We start from the raw sequence: 21,043 nt of genomic DNA, 5'->3' as shown, positions 1-21,043 counted from the left end.
AATTGCTTTTAAAGAGTATAGTTTTTTTTAATTGAAAAGGAGGTGGGCAATAAGTAGCAATGTCTTCCATTTTCACTGTGTGTGTGCAAGGAATAGAACATTAATTTTAGCATAAATGGAATTTCAAGTCATGCCATTTGCTGGATCAAATTCAATGGTACATGAACCAATTACAATTTCTAGAACACGGCTGTCAAAACTCCTGGCTGTCACATGCTGGCCACGCCCAAACCCGGTTTAGCAAAGGGGAAAAAAGTCCCGATATGTCACGTGACACTGCTGTGATGACGTGAGTTTGACACCCCTGTTCTAGAACAAAACCAACAGAAAGCACAAATTAATTGAAATTATACAAAAATCTGTTGATCAGGCAAGCTGGTTATAACAGAATGTTCCTTGTCAAAATAAAGGCATCTTGTCAATGTATTTTGGTCTTTTCCCTTATGGCCAAGGCTATTATATTTTAAGAAATGTCCAGAACCCGTTTGCACATACCTGAGCCAGTGTGCATTCAAATTCTCCTAAGAAGTCATCATCGTTCAGCTGAACAGTTGTATTATCAATGTCAAAAACCCCAAATTTGAGTTTCTGAACTAGTTCAAAATAGTAATCAATCTGGAATTTCTTGGAAAATTTAGGGTTCAAACTGTTTTTGATTCTTTCTGTGCGATCAACCTGCAATACAGTAGAGTGGTTTATCACTATTTTTTATTTCTCAAACTTCTGTTTGAGCATTCTGAAAAATGCACTCTCCCCAAGAAAATAAAATAAAATAAGGGTAAATATGCAATCCTATACCGGTTTATATTAGTATGGAGGAAGGAGTTATAAATATATTTGCCTCCCTGAATTATTTATAAAGTAATAAAGCAGGGATCAAATAATAAAATGAAATGTATAAATCTTAGTAAGTATAAACAGATTTGCACAGAATTATGTTGAAACTTTTGTAAAATATAAACAGAACATTTTAGGCATGAAGAAATCTTTAAAAAAAATCTTTACAATGATAGAATGCTGACAGATTTTCCTTTGCAGATTGCTAAACCGTAGTTTACAAAAAAAAAAAAAAACCACCCTTCATTAATCGAATACATGAAAGTTAATATAGTAACACAATAACACATTATACAAATATAATTTTATATTAAATAATTAAATGCCAGTTGTTTATTTTGACTGAACTTACTTTCAAATAAATATGAAATGATTACACCACTGTTTTTCATATTTTTCAGAAGCATTTGAAATATTATGCAAAGTCTTTTAACACAAAATGCAATTTTAGAAAAACCAGAAACTATGCACTTTTAAACTTATTAATTCTTTGCCCAAGACACTGCAAAGCTACCAAGGAACACCTATTCAATTACAAAAAGTCCTCAATTTATAACCACTTATTCAGCAGTGGTTTGAAATTATGGCAGTCATTTTGGCCCACAGCATGTTGTGCTTTATGACCACATAGCTTCCTAATTGTAGTCATAGGTCAAGGACTATTTTTAATGGGACTTCCTTCTCCTTTTAACTATGTGTCATGCACCTTCCATCTCTCGAAAAGACACTCAATCCTCCGGAAAAGATTTGCAAGACACCTGGCATAAGAACTACTATTCTGTTTTTGTGTCAGACTGGCAAAGTGGGATGCAATCCTATATGTGAACATTTAAACAGTAAAATGAATTTTCTAATAAAAGGAAAAAGAAACAGAGCTCTTCTTACACTGCTTGAATATGTAGAAACTGCCATTTGAAATGGTTAATGGTGCATTTTTGTTTAAAAACAAAGTAGTCCTAATACCTAAGGTAAAGTCAAAAGAGGAGATCCTGAACTTACTATTTCCCAATAACAAAGCAATCAGACTGTATTAATAGCAATAGGACTTAGACTTATATACCGCTTCACAGTGCTTTCCACCCCTTTCTAAGCAGTTTAGAGTCAGCATATTGCCACCAACAATCTGGATCCTCATTTCACCGACCTCCCAATGGTCACTGTAACATACCTCGTACCACTGCTGTCCACTTGTGTATTGAAGTAGCACACAAAGTGGGTCTGACTTGGAGCTAATATCTCTATCCAGGAGATTGTTACAAGAAACAGTCAACTCCACCTTTGTTACACACTGCGCCGCCATCTGCAACATGGGATGGGAAAATCAATTATCATGTGTACCATGCATATATCAATAATCTATTAGCTTATTTAATAAGTTGTACCCATATGTAATTTTTGAAACTACCGTGTATCCTTCCAGCTGTTACTGTACTTAATGTCACTTAATCATGTATTTATTTAGACTTTAATATATCATCCAATGTTATCCACTGCTTTCTTATAGTGTCTAAATATTTACTCTTGCTTTCAATCAAGCACTTTGTGCAAATATTAAAACAGATATGGTTAATATATGAATTTTATATTTTCAGAAACAAGGGATCAACACATCTTTACTTTCTATGTAACTTGAAAACCACACATTTTATGCAATGTAATCTAATCTAGCAAAGTTTGCTATCTAGTGTCACAATCCTTAAGGATGTCATCAAACTCATACATTCAGTAGTTTTAATGTTTAGTCAACTGTTTCTTATCCTGCTTTGAACCATTTCCAATTATTTATCAAATCTACATCCTATCAAATTTTAAGTATCTCATAGAGAATCCTTCATAACAATGTGTCAGACAGAAAAAAGAAACACACAATGAATACAACCAGTAAAAGTGACTGGAAACTTCTTCCAGACTTTTTACATGAAATAAAGAAAAAGTTAAATTGACATATGGTTTTGACAATCAGGAAAAAAAAAATATAGAAAAAATATAAACTTTGTAACTGACAGCCAATTTGGTATAATGGTTATGGTGCTGGCCTAGAAACCAGGAGACTGAGTTTTAGTCTAGGCCTAGGCATGAAAGCTATGAAGGTGATAGTTTGGGCCAGCCGGGGTGGGATTCAACCGGCATTACTACCGGTTCGGTAGTTATGTTTTGCGTGCACATGCACACTTTGCACACCAGACAGGCGCTGTGCATGCATGTAATACACCATAAGCTGTGCCACCTGGACAGCTGATAAGCACTGCGTGCAGGTGCGCATTTCAAAAAACACTTTACTGCTTTTTCAAGCTCAGCTGTGCCACGCAAAGCAGCGAAGGTTGAAAAAGCAGGAAATAAAGGTCAAGTAACAGCCCAGGCGGGCGGGCGGGCGAAACAGCAGCAGACACAAAACCAGTTCGGTGTCTGCTGTTCTTCAGAGCTACTGGTTCTATAGAGCCGGGCAGAACAGGTTGCATCCCACCCCTGGGGCCAATTCACTTTGCTAGGTTGTTGTAAAATAGGAGAAAAGATTATTATATATGCTTGCTACTTTGAGTTATTTCTAGAGCAATAAAGGCATGATGAACATCTGTATAAAGTACTGTAATAGGAAAATGTACATTTTCACTTATAACTACTACAAAGAAAATTGAAACATGCTTCTGTCTATATTTTTTCTTTCCTTCTTGCACTTTTGTCTTTTTCTATTAGTTCTTGCTGGTTATTTAAAAAACTTTATTAATGTTATACACACATCACACAACCAGTAAACTAGTTAAAGAAGCTAAGCTTCAGGGGCTGCACAGTCATTCTTAAAGGCCTTCCAAAAGAGTTCATTCTTCAAAATCTCCTGGAATACAATTATGGAAGAGAGCAACATAGCTTTCAGAGAAAGGGAGTGTGATAAAAAACAACAACTTTCTTTGTATCCCCCTTCTCTTATGAACCTGGGATAGCATAGGCAATCTTTCACAAAGAAGTAAACATAGAAAATCTGTGGGCTGTTTTGTGATAATAGTTACTCCTACTAAATGTAAGACTAAGGGGAAAAACAGAATACTGCACCAGCACATTAGTGCAAAGATAACACTGGGTCCCATAATGTCATGTGATGATCTAAACCAGAGGTTCTCAAATAGCAAATCACAAAGATAATATCTGTAAGCATAATATCCTTTTCAGAAAAAAATGCAACCTTGTACTTCTGAGGGAGCCAGTTAGGTGTAGTGGTTAAGGCATGAAGCTAGAAACCCAGACCTTTAGTCCTGCCTTAGGCAGCAAGCCAGTTGGGTGACTTTGGACCAGCCATTCCCTCTCAGCCCTAGGAAGCAGGAAATGGCAAACCAATTCCAAAATCTTGCTAAGAAAATTGCAGAATCTTAAATTGCAGAATCTTATCCAGGCAGTCACCAGGAGCCAACAATGACTTGAAGGCACACATGCTTCCACAAACCTCTGAACGAAACAGAAGAGTAAATAGCCAAATAGGTTTTCTAACATAGGTTAGAAAATAGGTTTTCTAATAGGTTTCTAACAGTGAGCTCCAACTTCTTAAAAGAAATCAGCAGGATCCGAACAGTGCTAAACTTTCTCCTTCTTACCCTTTCTCTTGTCACAGCCTGCACAGGTAAAGCATTAAGTGGACCTAGCATACCATTCATTGCCTTTGATTTCTCCACACATGTCCCAGGAGCCACACCTTATTGGCAGTTTCTTTTCTCCAAAATAATCTCCAAGACAGATACTAATTCGCCCACGAATTGTCTCCCGGCCTGCAATCTACCTCCAATGCATTACTGATATTAAGGATCAATAACGATCAACCTATTTATATAAACTTTCTTTTCTGCAGTTATTCTGCCACTCACCCAAACGAACCTTTTCCGTCTTTTTATCCCTCTGCTCCCCCCCACGCCTCTCCGGGATCCACTGCCTTCTACCTCGACTAGTGTTGCTCAAACTTCAAGGTCCACCATCCCCCGACCAGCCCGACCGAAAAGTTCGACCCATCGTGAAGGAATACTCGCCGCTGTACCGACCTCGAGAGATCACAACAGCCTCCGTAAGCAGCGATCCTTCTTCTCCGGCCTCGCCCAGTTTCTGTTCCACGAAGCAAGGCAATACAATGCAACGCAATGCGAGCAGCAGCGGTAAGGCCACTCAGGTATTTAAAGGGACGGCGCTCCTGCTGACCCCCCCCCCCTCGCTCCCAATTGTGTAATCCGAGCAATTCTCCCAACGTGGTAAAACAGCCAGTTGTTGGCACCCAAAGGCGCATGCGCTCTGCTTTCCGTCTGTAAACCACCGTAAAGGTGGTGTGTTTGTGGTTTTTTTTTTTTTTTTTTAAGATTCCTAGACTAACCAAAATTTTGTGGGATGCTCCTCTTCTCCTTGAAAATGATCGGGATCACGTGATAGAACTCTGGCAACTCGGCTTCTCCGCGCGTGAGAAGTCAATGCAATGAAGTCTTTTTCAAACTGGGTAACTTTTAAGATTTGTAGACTTCAACTCCCAGAATTCCCTTGCCAGTTTAAAAAACAAACAAACCACTAAGTACGCAGGGAAGAGCCAAGAGTGGCGGTAAGATGCTTGAGAAATCGCGGTTGTCACAGCGGTTGCCAAGGAAGAGCGGAATGAATGCAACTCGGATCTTGTTCCCTGCGGACTTTTTCAGAAGGGAACATGGAGGTTTTCCGGTGAATTCCGGTAGATCAGAGACATGCGAAAAGGCTGTGGAGGCGTTGAACAGGCAGTTCCTGTTTCCGGCATATCCGAGGAAAGGGTGATGGGAGGAGGCGGAGGGGCGGAAAAAAAAATAACAAGGAAAGCTTTTTGTCATGGCGCTGGGGAAGGTGGCAGTGCGACCTTGGCTTCGAAGTTGCTCTTTCCTGGAGACCCGTTTCTTTTGCGAGGCTCCAAGAATAAAATCCGGCTGCAGCCGTCAACTTTCTTCAGGCCATGGAGGAAAAAGGGGAGTCGAGGTAAGACTGGGATAGGAGAAAATGATGGTCTTGGTCTGATTGAAAAGCATGGCTCTCTTAAATGTTCTTTGTAATTTGCCTTCGTCTTCTCCCCAGCATGAATCATTCCACAGGTCTCCAAACTTGGCTAAGACTTGTGGACTTGTGGAATTGAAGTCCTTAAGTCTTAAGTTTGGGGACCCCTGAATTATTCCTGCATCTTTAAGCCTATGAAGATAAGCTGCTATAGTCTTCTTCGAGCTTCCTAATTTGCTGAATAGGAAAAATTAGGATAATAGACCTGTGGTTTTTCTTTGAGAAAAATGTGTGACGTTTTGGGAATGTCTGGAGATTCTCAATCCTCCAAGTCATGGTTGTCCCAAAGGTGCTTTTTCAAGAGGCAACTGAACTTCCTAGTTTTCTTTGAACACGTTTGAAAGCTGAAGAAGCTTCTTGGATGAGAAGCAAAACGTCTTCAAAGAAAAACCAGAAAGTCCAGTTGCTTCTTGAAAAAGCAACTTAAGGGGAATTGGGGAATGTATGATTTACTGACAAAACAGATCATAAAGAGACATAAAATAGTTCTTACTGACGTGGTGCTTCCAAGTTGTTCTTAATGTCTGTGTTTTATTCTTGTAGTATTTTGCTCTTGGACAAATATCCCCAGAGAGAGAGAGAGAGACGGAGAGAGAGAGATATTTTAAAGTGTGTAATTAGAATGTCTGCTTAGCATTAAATACCTATTTTTCGTGCATACTAACAGGAAAATGTACACTGAAGCTTGAGCTTTTTAAATTTACAATATTTTGCTTCCTTGTAAACAAGATGCCCTGATAAAATGGTCACAACTGAGAGAGAACCAAAGGTAGCACTGAATAATTTGAGGGGCAGAAATACAGAGTTTATCAACAGATTGAACTAAGGAGTAGTGACGTACAATAGGTAGCTTTTGACATACTGAAAAATTCCACATTTAGCCACTTTGTGGTGCTTAGATAAAAATATTGTTATCAGATTTGTAAATAGCTGTTGATTTTTTTATTAGGTGTTTGAAAAATTCAAAATTTTCAGAAGAGGGTTTATATTTTCAGCATTGTCCTACCTCGGATACAACACTTATCTAGTAATCTCTCGGTCTGCTATGGTTCTTGCTGATGTGAAAAGTAAGTTTTTTTTTAAATAAAAATGTACAGTTGTCAAATCCAATCCTCCATCCCTAAAATGTAATCTGATTTTTTTATTAGAGGAAGGATTAGGTATGGCTGCTTATAAGAGATACAGCTTGTTTTCACTCTGTGTTATTCATTTATAAATCACACAACTCACTAGAACTCTAGTGGCATACATATTATATAATACAATTATATAATACAAAACAAATGTGGTAACCAGGGAAATAACTTACCCAGTAGAAAGCACACACTCAGGTGACCCTAGTCTACCTAACCTAAGGCCTGGAGGAAAAAACCAGGTCTTCAGTATCCAATAAAAGGATAGTAAGGTTAAAGTTATGTGATCCTATGGGAAATATAAAGTGGAAGAGGGTATTGGATGGTTCTGAGGCCTAGCACTGAGGTGACTCAATGTAAAAAAAATCCATTTATTCAGCCTTGCAAATATTTAGATACTGATTTTGTTTTCTAAAATGAATAAAGGGAATATCAGCCTGATATTTCATTCTTTCAATCAGTATTTTAAAACCCTGGTTTTAAAGGTTTAAGGAATCCATTTCACCTGTCATACCCTATACAGAAGAGGATAGTTGGAAAATATTGGTTCCATCTTTAGGAGATCTTGGAAACTGCAAATAATGTTGCAGATTATAATTTTGTATGTTTTCCATGAGAGCTCTTAAACAACCTTGAAGCTCAGGAAATGTTATATGTTTAAAATAATCAAATAGAAGGACTTTACTTAGAAAAATATTGATGAGATGGAAGTTCTGCCATAAGATGATTATTGAGATGAAGATTGGCATGGGTATCTATTGTATAAAGAATTTGCTGCTGATGAATATAAAATGGATTTTACATATTTTATTTGTTTACAGAATTTATATTTTTATAAATACATATATAAAATATTTAACATATTAACATATTCCTTCTCTGGCTGACTTTGTCCTTTTATATATCATCTAATACTTATATGACCTATATCCTTTGGGTTATTTGTGCCAGTAAAATTGTTGACTCGTGACTTGTCTAACTTATCTAAGAGCAGGTAAATTGGGAAAGATTAAACTAGATCAGTGTTTTATATTGTAATATATCTCTTTGACACTGGCTGAAAAAGAGGGGTAGTTGTTGGAAACACTTTCTGTTAATAGACTCAGCCTAACAGTACCTTATAGAATTGTTGATAGAAAGAAAGAAATGTGTTTTGACTATCATGATACTACTTCTATTAAAACTGTCTTCTATTCCAGACTTATAATATTAGTATGTCTGTATACAATTACATGAATTGTTTTTTTATTAAGTAATACCTGCTTCACAGAAGGGCAGATTCATTGAATTCTTGTTTTATTATATCATAAGTTGATGAAATCATACATCAAGCAGATTATCTCTATGGAAGTGGAGAAACCGAAAAGCTTTATCAGTTGCTGAGTGAACACAAAAACAGGTACACTATGATATTTCAGCATGGTCTAGTGGGCTGAGGTTGGCATAGAGCACACAGCAATGATACAAAATCACTGGTACACGGAAGGGTTGAAATCAGTATTTTAGAATGTAGTGGACCTTTTGAGTCCCTTTACTCTCATTTAAAAAACAATTTTTTCTTCTAATTGATTTCAATGTAAAACACTCAAAATGAAATAATAACACATCAGTACACGACACTGTAATAATAATTAGCAATAAAACAGTTTGAAGTTTTAAGATCAATTTTTTAAATGCATTTAGGAGATTGGGAATGTACGGTTCATAAAAACTTTCTCTGTTGGGTAAATTTGAATGTCCCCAAAGTTTAATTTCTGGAGATGATTACTCTTGTAGAGTTCCTCTACTCTCACTAGATACAGTTTGTTGCAAAATACTCAATTAATATTATTATAGTCTCATGCAGTGATGTGTTATTATTAAGCTGTCTTTATATTGTTTTATATAAAGTTCTTCCATAGAATTATTGTTTAGTAGTTAAAAAGTATATTAAAAATGTCTTTACATTGATACCTTACTACAGTACATCATAATCAATATATCCTGTTATATATGTTAATATGTAGTGAAAATGCACAAGTATTGTGGCGTCTGGCACGAGCTTTACGAGACCTTGCTCAACTTAGTCACACTTCACCAGAAAAAAAGAAGCAGCTGGCTTATGAAGCCCTTGGTTATGCAAAGAAGGCACTAGAGAAGGACAGCAATTGTTATTGTGTACACAAGGTCAGATAAACAAATAATTTACATTTTGTAGTGGCTCATTTCTGAGTTTAAGAATTTGAAAGGAAAATTACAACAATTCCTTCATATCTTAAATGACAAACTCATATTCAATTCATTTAATTAGTATACAGCAATTATAACTTCAAACCAGCCTACCAAATGAATTGAGACCACACAGATCCAGAAACTATAGCTGCAATTATATTTCTGTATTTCAATAATCAGCATTATTCCCTTTATATCTGCGTATATTAATTTTGCCTTTCTCTCTTCCCTAACATATAGCTACCCCTTTTCTTTTTTTCATCAGCTAAAGTCATATATAATTTTCCTAATTTAGGGTATTCTAAATACTTCTTATCTTGTATTTTAATGTGTATTTCCTGGAGACATATTACATCTACTTTTTGTTTCTCTAATTTATCAGACTTTTGCTTTCTTTTGGCCAGGGAATTTAGTCCATTGATATTTATTGAAATTAATTTGATTTCTTCTCCCATTCTTCTATTGTCTTTGTCTTGTAGCCCTTCTTTGTGTTCTTGGTCTTAAGTCATCTTCCTGTTGTTCTTTTTCTTCCTTCCTTTTTTCTTTGTGTTCTCCTTCTTTTGGTTCCTGTTGTTGCTCTTCCTGGCTTACGGACTCTAATTCTTCTCTGCTGCTCTGTTCTTCTACTCCCACTAGTTTATCGTATAAGTCTTGTGCTTTCTCAAGGTTGTCTACTTTGATTTGCTTCTCTTGTCACGACACTAGCATCCCTTCTGGTACTAACCATCTGAATAACGTATTCCTTTTAGTCAATGGTGTCGCCAGGAATCGTCCTTCCTCTGTTCTCTCACCCATCTTGGAATCTGTTTCAGGGTTATTATCTCTTTTACTTTGTACATCGTCAGTTCGTCCCTCGTTATTTTATATGTCTTGCACTTTTTTTCTCTCGAACCTTATATGCACTTCCCTCGGTAATCTATGCCTTTTGGCATAATTCGTATGCACTCTGTAAACATCATCCAATTTGTTTAGAATTTCGTGCTTATCTCTTTGCAGAGCCTCTGCTATTATTGTCATCTCAAGATCCTCTTCTTTTGTCTCTGCAACATTCTGAAATCTTGAGATAGAAGGCTGTGTGGTCCATCTCCATATGGATGAGAGAATCTCCTAGATCTTTGTTTAACTCGTAATTTTCCGATCTCTTAGTTCAAGTTTCTTCTCAGTTTGTTCTATTCTTGTTTCCACAGTTTTTATTGTTTGTTCATTTTTTTTCTATTGCCTGTTGAATTGAGCTCATTTTCTCATCTAATTTGTGTATATCACACTTAATTTAACTCATCTCTGTTTTCCCATGATTTTTGGACATAGTTTCTTGTAGTTTGATTATTGTTTCCTGAATTACTAAGAAGTGGTTTGCATGTTTTGTGTGTTTGATGTTGTATTTTGTTTTTCCGTTGTAAGCATTCCTTCAATTGATCTTTGGGTCACTGGTAAAGCCATCGACATTGATGGTTTTTTTCCCCCCAGCTTTCAGGGTTGTTGTGGTTGTACTCATCATTTCTTTTAGTATTTTGTTCTGTTCTTTCAAGATTCTAAATAAGTTATCCCAAATTAACATTCAATAATTTAAATATTTTTTTTAAGTTTTAGATTGTACTTAATTTAAATTTTCTTCACACCACTCTATGTTTATGCTCAAACCAGATTTTCTAACTTTTCACTATTCAACTTATCTGTATTTCCCAATATAACTTCTTAATCACCTCTTACTCCTCTTCCAAAAGATCCAAATTCATTAGTAAGATATTCATTTATAATACACTTATACACTTATAGAGCAATCAATTAATTATCTATATTATTTCTTACTATGTGTTAATTTATACTTATAAAAATTCACTCTATTATTTAACCCAAGAACCATATAAGACACAGTTATTATCCAGTCTAATATCCAAATTTAACTAATATAATGGAGATTAATAATATGTAAAATATATAATAAATACCTAATAGAATCTACCACCTTAAACACTTACCTCTCTCTCTCTCTCTCTCTCTCTCTCTCTATATATATATATATATATATAATTTTTTCCCAAAAAAATTCATCAATCAACAGGTTAAACTTACACACTCTATTTCAGCTATTTGACAAATCCATTAATTCATTAAGATATTTCTATATTAATGTGTATCTAAAATATGTAAAAAATACTATAAATCTTTTCAAATAGGTTAATCTCTTATTTGTACAACAATATGGTATAAAAATATTTCATTAAACACCTCAATTAATTATTCTTCTCATTAATTGTCAGTTAAACCTTTACTGTACAGCACTGTTTGTTCTATTCTATGAAGACTCGGCAATTTCTGTTGCATCAGCCAATTCCATTTTTCTTTCTTCTGCTCTTCTCTGTCTTTTATGCCACTGAGGGAGAAGCAAACAGTTCCTCAAGTTTCTTATACCCCAAAAAGCTAAGTTCTTTCTCACTCGAGTCAAGGTATCTTCAATATGTCCACTTAATCCTCTTGTAAAAGTTTAAATGACTTGGACAAATCCTTCGCTTCCAAGCCTTGCTGTCACCACCACCGAATCACCGCCTTTTTATTGAGCTCACGCCCTTCGTTGCAGTGGGTGGTCGCCCTCCACCTCGCTGCTCCCGGGCTTCCCTATTTCACCACAGATCCTTCCGAGATTTGTGTGCCCTCTGAGGCACCTCCCAATGTGAAAAATCGGTGATGAAGAGCGGAGCCCGTTCTTCCTTCCCTGCACCGCCGCAATGTCACCACTGGAAGTCTCCAGCTGCAATAATATTTCTATTGACTAGATCTCTTTAAAGTAGATACAGTATTGAAAATATTGCAACTAGCGATAAATACCAAGATATATTTAAAGGCAAACAATGCAGAAGTAGCTGCATGATCCCAAATAAAGATTAAGTTGCTTTAAAAGATGAAGATACATCTAACTTAGGTGTCTGCATGGTCTGGAGCACTCTTTTACTTTTAAAGCACAAATGTTGCATAGTGTAAGATAACTCATAGAAGTGTAAGTGAACTAAGTTGTTGCCAGTTTTGAGTTCAAATTTTAATTTTAAAAGCCTAGAATGGCTTAGACCAGGGTCCCCAACCGCCGGTTCGCGGACCCGATGCCGAGACAGCTGAACAAGCCTTACTGGCCGCTGGTTGCTGAGGCGCGCCATCTTTTGGTAAAAGCGCTTCCGGTGAAGCTTTCCGGATGCAGCTGCACCGGCGCTTTGAATAAAAGATGGGTGGCACATAACGCTTTCGATGAGCTTTTCGGGTAAAGCCATTTCTACCGAAAAATCACGAAGCGCTAAGCGCCCGCCATCTTTTGCGACGAAAAAGCGCTTCGATGACGATCACGGGCGCTTTTTACCGTCAGAAATGGCGCATCCGGTTAACTTTGCTGGGCAGACGCGCCAGCTGATGCGAGGAACCGGGCAGCGGCGTCAAAAAGGTTGGGGATCTGGCTTAGACAGTTATAGCTAGTCATGTCCTGTTTGAGTATGAACCTGTCTAGACATTAACATAGAATTTCTTTTAAATGTCTTTTTTCAGAGCCCTGTCTGAATGTAGGATGTGGGAAAGGTTCTTCACTCTTCCAAAATTATTCTCTCAGGACTTTTATGTAATCTCAGCTTGGTTTAAAACCTCCTTCAGCTTGACCTTGTAAGAAATTGTATGTCATTAGTTTAGTTCTAACTTTAGAACTTTTAGACAGTTAATCACCTAGCATTCCCTGTTGTCTGAAGCTTAAAATAACAAATCTTTGTGTAGTATGGTTAGAAATGTATTTATTGACAATACGATAATCCCTAAATATTTCATATTGCTAAATAATCTATTTCATTCTTTTTATTAGTGGTATGCAATATGCCTCAGTGATGTGGGAGACTATGAAGGAATAAAGAACAAAATCTCCAGTGCTTTTGTTATTAAGGAACATTTTCAGGTATTTAAAAGTATTAATTTTTGTATTAACCTTGTGTTCTCGCCACACAAACCTGAACATGAGGGAAGAGCAATTTATGATGAAGAGTAAATTAGAAATGGAAGTGTATTTAATTGTATTAGATATGAATCATTGGACTCTCATTGTTTTCATTAATAGAGAATGCTTAAAATATTTTAATAGATTTTGTCTAACATATACAAAAATACATTTCTGTAAGAAAAATATTACAAAAATTGTAACATTTTTGAAGCCTACATTGGATACATTTAAATATTAAGGAATAAAAGAAGAGTAATTTGTTGTCTCTGAAAAGTCATGGTCAGCATGAATTTAGAATGAGAGTTCTTCATGTTTCAAAAGTCTTGCCATTCTTTTTTCAGAGGTGGTAATTTATGTTTGCTGCATGCTTCTTGAGGGACACAGTTCTAGTCCCAGGAACTTGAAGACTTCTGTACCTCTACCATGTTGGATTTTGCATTTTTATCTTTTTCAGTGTAGTTAATAAACTTTTGTTTAAGGAGGTGTTGAAATAACAAACATAAACAGCAGTTTAAACTTTTCTGTCATTATGTGAAGGAGGAAATTAATATTTATTTAATTAACTTCTAAAATATAGATCAGAAAAGGCAAACTAACTCATCTCAATTTATTTCAGTTTATTTGGCCATTTTTTTCTTCTTTAATCCATGCTTTAAATGCTGTTTGTGTATGGCTTGCATTCTGTTCACTGTAGCATGGCCATATTACACATTTTAAGAATTCACTATTTCTAATGGTCTTGACCTTTTCCTGCATTGTTAAAAAAACTTTTGTGGTCCATTTCTCTTAATGTACGCAATAGTTAAAGTAAACTCCATGAGATAGGAAATTACCTATGTCTTTGTTAATAAGCTCCGACGTGAATAAATAAGTTAGGTACAAAATGGAACAGTTTGTCTCAATTTTAATCCTGGATGAAAATAATAAACCACACTTTCTTTTAGAAGATGCACTTCTGGAGAATACACAAACTACCCTGAAATATTTGAATTAGGTTGTTGAAAGGTCAGGTATAAATCCTCGAGAGCACCTGTTGAATGTTACACATCCCTGATTATAATTTCTTCAGAGTTTTCTTTTTCCTTCAACTACATGTTTCAGGATATTTGTGTTTTCAAATATAGTTTTGTGAGCTTGAACAGAATAAGTTGGATGCTACCAGACTTAATGTTAGCTTTTAACCATCAGGATGTAAATCTGATCCATACAAGCCACAGACATGTGGACTAAATATGAAGGGTATTTCTCCCTAAACTATATGAAGTTCATTACTTTTTTCAGACAAAAAAATGCAATGATGTAATTTCATTGTTGCTGGGGATTAGCGGGAAGATAGGAGTTATGGAGGTAAATATTAAACAATGATAAATGCTTTTTTTTTTAACAGAAAGCAATTGATCTGAATCCAAAGGATGCTACTTCACTTCATCTTATGGGCATTTGGTAAGACAATCTTTCTAAACAAAATTATATTTGAAATGCCAATGTTTTTGCCTGACATGTGGAATGTGAAGTAATTGCATTATGCTTTTACGATTTAGCAATAAGTTTCTGAACAAATGAACTACCCTATCAGCATTGTCTTACATAACATTATATATAAATTTCAGCAATATGTCTACACTAGTTTTGTTTTAAAAACATTGTATTTGCATTTGATCTATCCTCATTTCCTTCTTATTAAACACCAAACTTACCCCTCTCCACTCTACTCTGTTAAGCATATTGATTTTAGTGGTTTCTCAGTTTCTCAATCATTATTTAGAAGATACGTCAAGGATAAATTTACTTTTTGTATATCTGATCGCTGAATAATTTAATTCAAGGATAAGCAACATATGGTTCTTTTGATATTTTATTGATTATGTGCTCTGAACTCAGTGACAACTCAACAACCAGATAGATTTTCTCCATGACAATCTCCCTCAATTGGCCCTTCAGGTCTTAGCGGTACATTCATTCCCACTGTAACTTTGTCCATTGATCGTGCCTTCAGTGATTACTAAATTTCAACTTTTGCTTGCCTTAACTAACATGACAATCATAAGAGATCAGGGACTTGTATATGATACCATAGTATTTGAAGGATCATATATTTCCCCATTCCAGTTTTTGCTTAATGGTAAAGATTGCATTTATGATTCATTAATATTTACATTCCTGATCAACTATCATAAGTCTTGTCTCTCTAGGTAATTTATTGACTGATTTATATCTTGGGTGGCAATGTTTTGCTCAAATCTTTTTTTAAAAAAGGCCTTTCTTTCCTATTGTTGAGATTCTCCAAACTAGGTAACACCACATCTTAAAGATTTGCAAACACAGTGATGAATATTCTTGTCTTAAACAAAGGACCAAATAAGACACAATGACAAAGATACAGGCTTTGACTTGTTAGTCATATTATTAGCAGTTTCAGTATTGGCCAAGCCTTATCTGAGTAAATTGAAACTTTTACGTTACAGTTTCAACATTCTTTCATGAATGAATTTCCCCCAACTTCTCTAAGCATAGTCCTGTGCACTTCAAGTATTTTTCCCTAGACTTGCATTTGTTTTCAAAGCATTATTAGTAAGCAGATCTTAATTTATTTATTCAATTTCTATAGCTGCCCATCTCTATTCAATTGACTCCAGGAGGCAAATTACATCACAATAATTAAAACCATAAAAACAAAAATAGTTACAAATTATGTATTTGTTCCTCTTCGGCACTTTTCTTCAGCATTTCTTGAATGCTTTGATAAGTCTTATTCTAATCTCACCCAGCAACCCATAAAATTTAATTAACTCTTTAATCCATCAACCAGCCACTGTTAATTTGGACAGAACAATGATTCGGTTTTCAACTATTATTCAAATGGCTAGTCTGTTTTAGCCGCTGTTGTATGTTAACTGACAGTCTGATCTTTCATTGATCAGTTTCTTCTCTCTAATCTTGACATGTTGTGATGGAAGTTTCTAACACTCTATGCCACTGTTGAAGCTGCCCTTTTTCTTCTACTGAGAAGCTGAATTAAGTCCTATTCTTATAACTTACCAACCAAGCATAGATAGACCCAGAAGAGAATCTGTTTGACTTACTCTCCCTACTCTCAAAATCACTTCAGAATAAATATTTATATATTTATCTGACTAGCCAAGTCATAATATGTTTGGGAATCAAAAACTACACTGCTGAAAAAAATAAAGGGAACACAAAAATAAGACATCCTAGATCTGAATGAATGAAATATTCTTATTAAATACTTTGTTCATTACATAGTTGAATGTGCTGACAACAAAATCACACAAAAATTTATCAGTGGAAATCAAATTTAGCAACCCATGGAGTTCTGGATTTGGAGTTACACTCAAAATTAAAGTGGAAAAAAACACTACAGGCTGATCCAACTTTGATGTAATGTCCTTAAAACAAGTCAAAAGGAGGCTCAGTAGTGTGTGTGGCCTCCACGTGCCTGGATGACCTCCCTACAACACCTGGGCATGCTCCTGATGAGGTGGCGGTTGGTCTCCTGAGGGATCTCCTCCCATACCTGGACTAAAGCATCCCCCAACTCCTGGACAGTCTGTGGTGCAACGTGGCGTTGATGGATGGAGTGAGACATGATGTCCCAGATGTGCTCAATTGGATTCAGGTCTGGGGAATGGGCGGGCCAGTCCATAGCATCAATGCCTTCATCTTGCAGGAACTGCTGACACACTCCAGCCACATGAGGTGTAGCATTGTCGTGCATTAGGAGGAACCCAGGGCCAACCGCACCAGCACATGGTCTCACAAGGGGTCTGAGGATCTCATCTCGGTACCTAATGGCAGTCAGGCTACCTCTGGCGAGCACATGGAGGGCTGTGCAGCCCCCTAAAGAAATGACACCCCACACCACTACTGACCCACTGCCAAACCGGTCATGCTGGAGGATCTTGCAGGCAATAGAATGTTCTCCACAGCATCTCCAGACCCTGTCACGTCTGTCACATGTGCTCAGTGTGAACCGTTTGAGCAGCCACATGCACATTTGTGGCCCACTGGAGGTCATTTTGCAGGGCTCTGGCAGTGCTCCTCCTGTCCCTCCTTGCACAAAGGCAGAGGTAGCGGTCCTGATGCTGGGTTGTTGCCCTCCTATGGCCTCCTCCACATCTGATGTACTGGCCTGTCTCCTGGTAGCGCCTTCATGCTCTGGACACTACGCTGACACAGCAAACCTCCTTGCCACAGCTCGCATTGATGTGCCATCCTGGATGAGCTGCACTACGTGAGCCACTTGTGTGGGTTGTAGACTCCGTCTCATGCTACCACTAGAGTGAAAGCACCGCCAGCATTCAAAAGTGACCAAACCATCAGCCAGAAAGCATAGGAACTGAGAAGTGGTCTGTGGTCACCACCTGCAGAACCACTCCTTTATTGGGGATGTCTTGCTAACTGCCTATGCTTTCTACCTGTTGTCTATTCTATTTACACAACAGCATGTGAAATTGATTGTCACTCAGTGTTGCTACCTAAGTGGACAGTTTGATTTCACAGAGGTGTGATTGACTTGGAGTTACATTGTGTTGTTTAAGTGTTCCCTTTATTTTTTTGAGCAGTGTAGTTTTCGTAAAGAAAAAACTAGCCATTGAGGCCTTTCTACATTTAATTGGCATTTAACTTATAGCCTTCTCTAGTTGTTCTTGACAGTTATTTGGAAATATAATAGTCAGTTAGGCATACATCTTTCTAGAGTTGGGTTAAAGTTAGATTTCACTGGCCTCCTCTAGTTATGTGATTTTAAATGTGATCTTAGGAGACATAATTAATACATTTTCCATGTTACAGGTGTTACACATTTGCTGATATGCCATGGTATCAGAGGAACATAGCCGCTATTTTATTCTCAACACCACCCAGTTCTACCTATGAAGAAGTATGTGTCCCATTAGTATTTTCTATAGCTTTTTTGATGTATTATCCATTAAAACATTGAAAAAAAGGAGATTGAAAGGTCAGTCTTTATAAGCTATGAGTCTAGAGTGTCAAGCACTATATTTTTGGATAAAGCTTGAGATTCTGAAAAATAAATATACCATTTATTAAATGATTACTTATTGATTTCAATAATAATCAGCTATTTCATAAAATACATAAGATTAATTACATTTGTAAATAAATATATCCTCTTGAATATAAACTATAAAGTATATAGCATTCCCTTTTGTGTTTTCCCTTAGAAAACACAAGTTACATTGCAGTTATTGAAGTATTTTAATTTTTACTGGAAGGATTTGGATTACTTTAATGGTATTCTTCTAATCTTAATGCTAATGTCTTCTAGGCATTACAGTACTTTCAAAAGGCTGAAAATGGTAAGTTATGTGAGAAAGCATATTGCATGACAACTTAATTTTGAAATCAAAATTAAAATGTGCTAGATACTGTATGAAAGTGTAAATTATTTATAGCAGAATTCCCAGTTCCTGGCTTTGCGGAGGGGAATGATTCACACAAGTGGTTGGCAAGCATGCGTGAACACAGCTCCATTTCCACAAGCAGCATGCATATAAACCTGCCGCTCACACAAATGGAGCACGCTCATGCAAGGATGGCATGGGTGCCCTTACTAGTCAATTCCATGGTCCAGTTGCAAACCCTCCACAAACCCTTTATGCGTAGGCCATGGCCCACAGGCTGGGGACCCGATTCATAGTATTATATGAAACAAGGATACGGATAAAGTTCTTAAAATTTCCTTTAGCTGTATCTAATGATATGTCTACTGAGATATTAATGTAGAATGAAAAAATTAGCATCTCAAGTCATCAGAGAGATACCCTAATTATAAATTAGACAATCCATAGTGTTTCAGAATACTGAAACTGAGTACTGAATATGCAACCTTTAAATTACACTATTTCATACATTATTTAATATTTTCAATAGGGATGCTAAAGGAATTGTATGTTAAAACCAGCTTGAGAGCACGTTATGAGTTTATGTTAGAAGCATTTCTTCATTTATTAAAATGTTCCTATTGATCATGAGATTAAAATTAACACCTTATTTATACATTGTGTTTCTCTGAAGAAAATGTGAAATGTTTTAGTCATAAACTGACATAAGAATTTGCATTATAAAAATGTATATTGAAGTGATTTTTATATTGAGGAACAGAAGGAAAGTAATTTCCATCTTAAACGTAATATAAATCAGATATATAGATTGAATACAGAATGTAAATCTAGGGGTAATGAAATAAAAACATTACAGTGCAGATAAAACCAAATACTGTATACCACCCAGCAAAAAGTACCCCATTATCTCTTTTCTATATATGTACTGAGATTATGCTTAACTTATTAAAATATTAGAAGCAAATAATTTTTACATTATAAATTAAAAACCAGAAGTTTTTTGTTTGTTTTTATTGTGTAGTTGAACCAAATTTCTATAGTAAAAACTTGCTGTTCTTGGGAAAGACATACATGAAATTAAATAATAAAAAGATGGCCCTTCTCTGGCTAACAAAAGCTAGAGATCGGCTACCACATACAGAGGAAGATAAGCAGGTAAGTTACTTCCACAGCCAGATACATATATAGATATAAAAAACACATTTTCAAGTATTCTTGTACTAGAACACATACTGAACGCACATCAGTGCTTTCTTTAGCCTCAAATTGTAACCTAAAACTGTGTTTCTTGATCTTGGTAATATATTGTTCTGCTTTCAGAACTAACCAGCCAACATATTTTCTGAGAGTAATCATCTCAGAGTCATTGTGAACTGAACAGCATCTAAATTTAATAAATTATTAATCTAAAGTAATCTTGGAAATGTATATTGAAATAAATTACAATTTTGTTATGAAATATTAGATGCTAACAGACTATCAAATGATCATAGAAATGTTCAATATGGCATAATATGAACATTGTTCTTAAGCATTGTCAATGTTTTTCATGAAAACTAAGTTTAAAAATAGATGGTTGGAATAGAGGAATTTCCTGTAGATTTCTTTCTGTCCCCTTTTTTGGAGAAAAGGATTGAATGGGTTGAAGAGGATTTCATAAATTTTGATATGGTACTCTGGTTGGATTCCACTGTACTTTGTGAGAATTTTATCCGGAAGCTTGGCTTTAATTTATAGCAGCCCTGACATAAATTTAAGCTATGATTATTGACTCAGATCTGTAACTAAGCAGAAAATTGAAACCAACTCTCTCAGTGGAAGTTCAGAGCCCAATGTTTGTTTGTTTGTTTTGTATCTTTGGATACCAATGCAATAAAAGAAAAACTCTTCATTTTTCACATTAAAAATAAATGCAGCACAAAACCCCATATAAAAATAAAAACAAGTTTGTTTGTTTTTTAAAAAAAGATGGTACTATTAAATCAAACTGGGGAAGGCTCAGCAAAAAAGCCTGGCTTTTAAGAGCTGGTGTAAAAGCAATAAAGAGAGAGCCAGTCTGATTTCCAGTGGGAGGGGACTTCACACTGCATCAGTTTCTATCTGATCTAATCCTGGAAATCAATGTCTGCGTAGAGTGGTAAACGTTTGGTGCCCTAAGCATTACTGAACTATCCAGTTTTTTCACCGTAGTCCTCTATTTTCTTAAAAAAATAATCAAAGGCAAATTAGCAGACCAGAGTGCATTAACATAACTATTTTACATGATTTACATGCTGTGTCAAATGATATTTTTTCACTTCTATTGTTTCAGGTACAAAAAGAAGCTTTGGAACTACTAAATTCTATATGACACGATTACTCAAAATATATGATGAACTAAGAAAATAAACAAAGCTAAACTGTTATATTGTGGTTCAAATTTGTATATGAAGAAAAGAATTTTAGAGAAAAATAAATTCCAGATTTTACTGACA

At 35.9% G+C, this 21,043-nt stretch overlaps 2 protein-coding genes across 6 annotated transcripts in view; one reads left to right on the top strand and one right to left on the bottom strand.

The window, feature by feature from the left end:
- The window catches only part of CPNE3 (copine 3), a 25,915-nt gene extending 20,434 nt beyond the window's left edge, over positions 1–5,481 (bottom strand). For 2 of the 5 annotated variants that reach the window (XR_015748976.1, XM_026691148.2), the window contains exons 1-3: positions 4,860–5,428; positions 2,006–2,137; positions 496–675 (exon numbers count right to left, since the gene is read on the bottom strand). Coding sequence is in view for 3 of the 5 variants with exons in the window: in XM_026691148.2 (XP_026546933.2) it covers positions 496–675; positions 2,006–2,137 (312 nt within the window). In the remaining 2 variants the exon portion in view is untranslated. Of the gene's footprint in view, positions 1–495; positions 676–2,005; positions 2,138–4,077; positions 4,148–4,859 lie in introns of those variants that run through there. The other 3 variants (XR_015748977.1, XM_026691170.2, XM_087961974.1) reach the window with 3 other exon arrangements.
- On the top strand, positions 5,481–21,043 carry RMDN1 (regulator of microtubule dynamics 1). The gene is made up of 10 exons (XM_026691178.2): positions 5,481–5,802; positions 6,827–6,944; positions 8,322–8,409; positions 9,017–9,176; positions 13,054–13,143; positions 14,573–14,628; positions 17,998–18,085; positions 18,494–18,524; positions 19,591–19,724; positions 20,881–21,043. The coding sequence occupies exons 1-10, from the start codon at positions 5,659–5,661 to the stop codon at positions 20,917–20,919; spliced, it is 948 nt and encodes a 315-aa protein (XP_026546963.2). The 5' UTR covers positions 5,481–5,658; the 3' UTR covers positions 20,920–21,043.

The sequence above is a fragment of the Notechis scutatus genome, chromosome 3 (genome assembly GCF_049901735.1).
Source record: "Notechis scutatus isolate UNSWTSFEM ecotype Mainland chromosome 3, rNotScu1.2, whole genome shotgun sequence".
Taxonomy (NCBI): domain Eukaryota; kingdom Metazoa; phylum Chordata; class Lepidosauria; order Squamata; family Elapidae; genus Notechis; species Notechis scutatus.
The sequence above is the reverse complement of the archived record's forward strand: the minus strand, read 5'-3'. Positions and strand labels throughout refer to the sequence as shown.

Bases quoted from the DNA above. Each gene is read 5' to 3' on its own strand.
- RMDN1 (XM_026691178.2), top strand. From the start codon at position 5,659: ATGGCGCTGGGGAAGGTGGCAGTGCGACCTTGGCTTCGAAGTTGCTCT. The intron at 6,945-8,321 runs GTAAGTTTTTTT...TTATATCATAAG, and splicing joins GGTTCTTGCTGATGTGAAAA to TTGATGAAATCATACATCAA. The intron at 18,086-18,493 runs GTATGTGTCCCA...AATGTCTTCTAG, and splicing joins CCAGTTCTACCTATGAAGAA to GCATTACAGTACTTTCAAAA.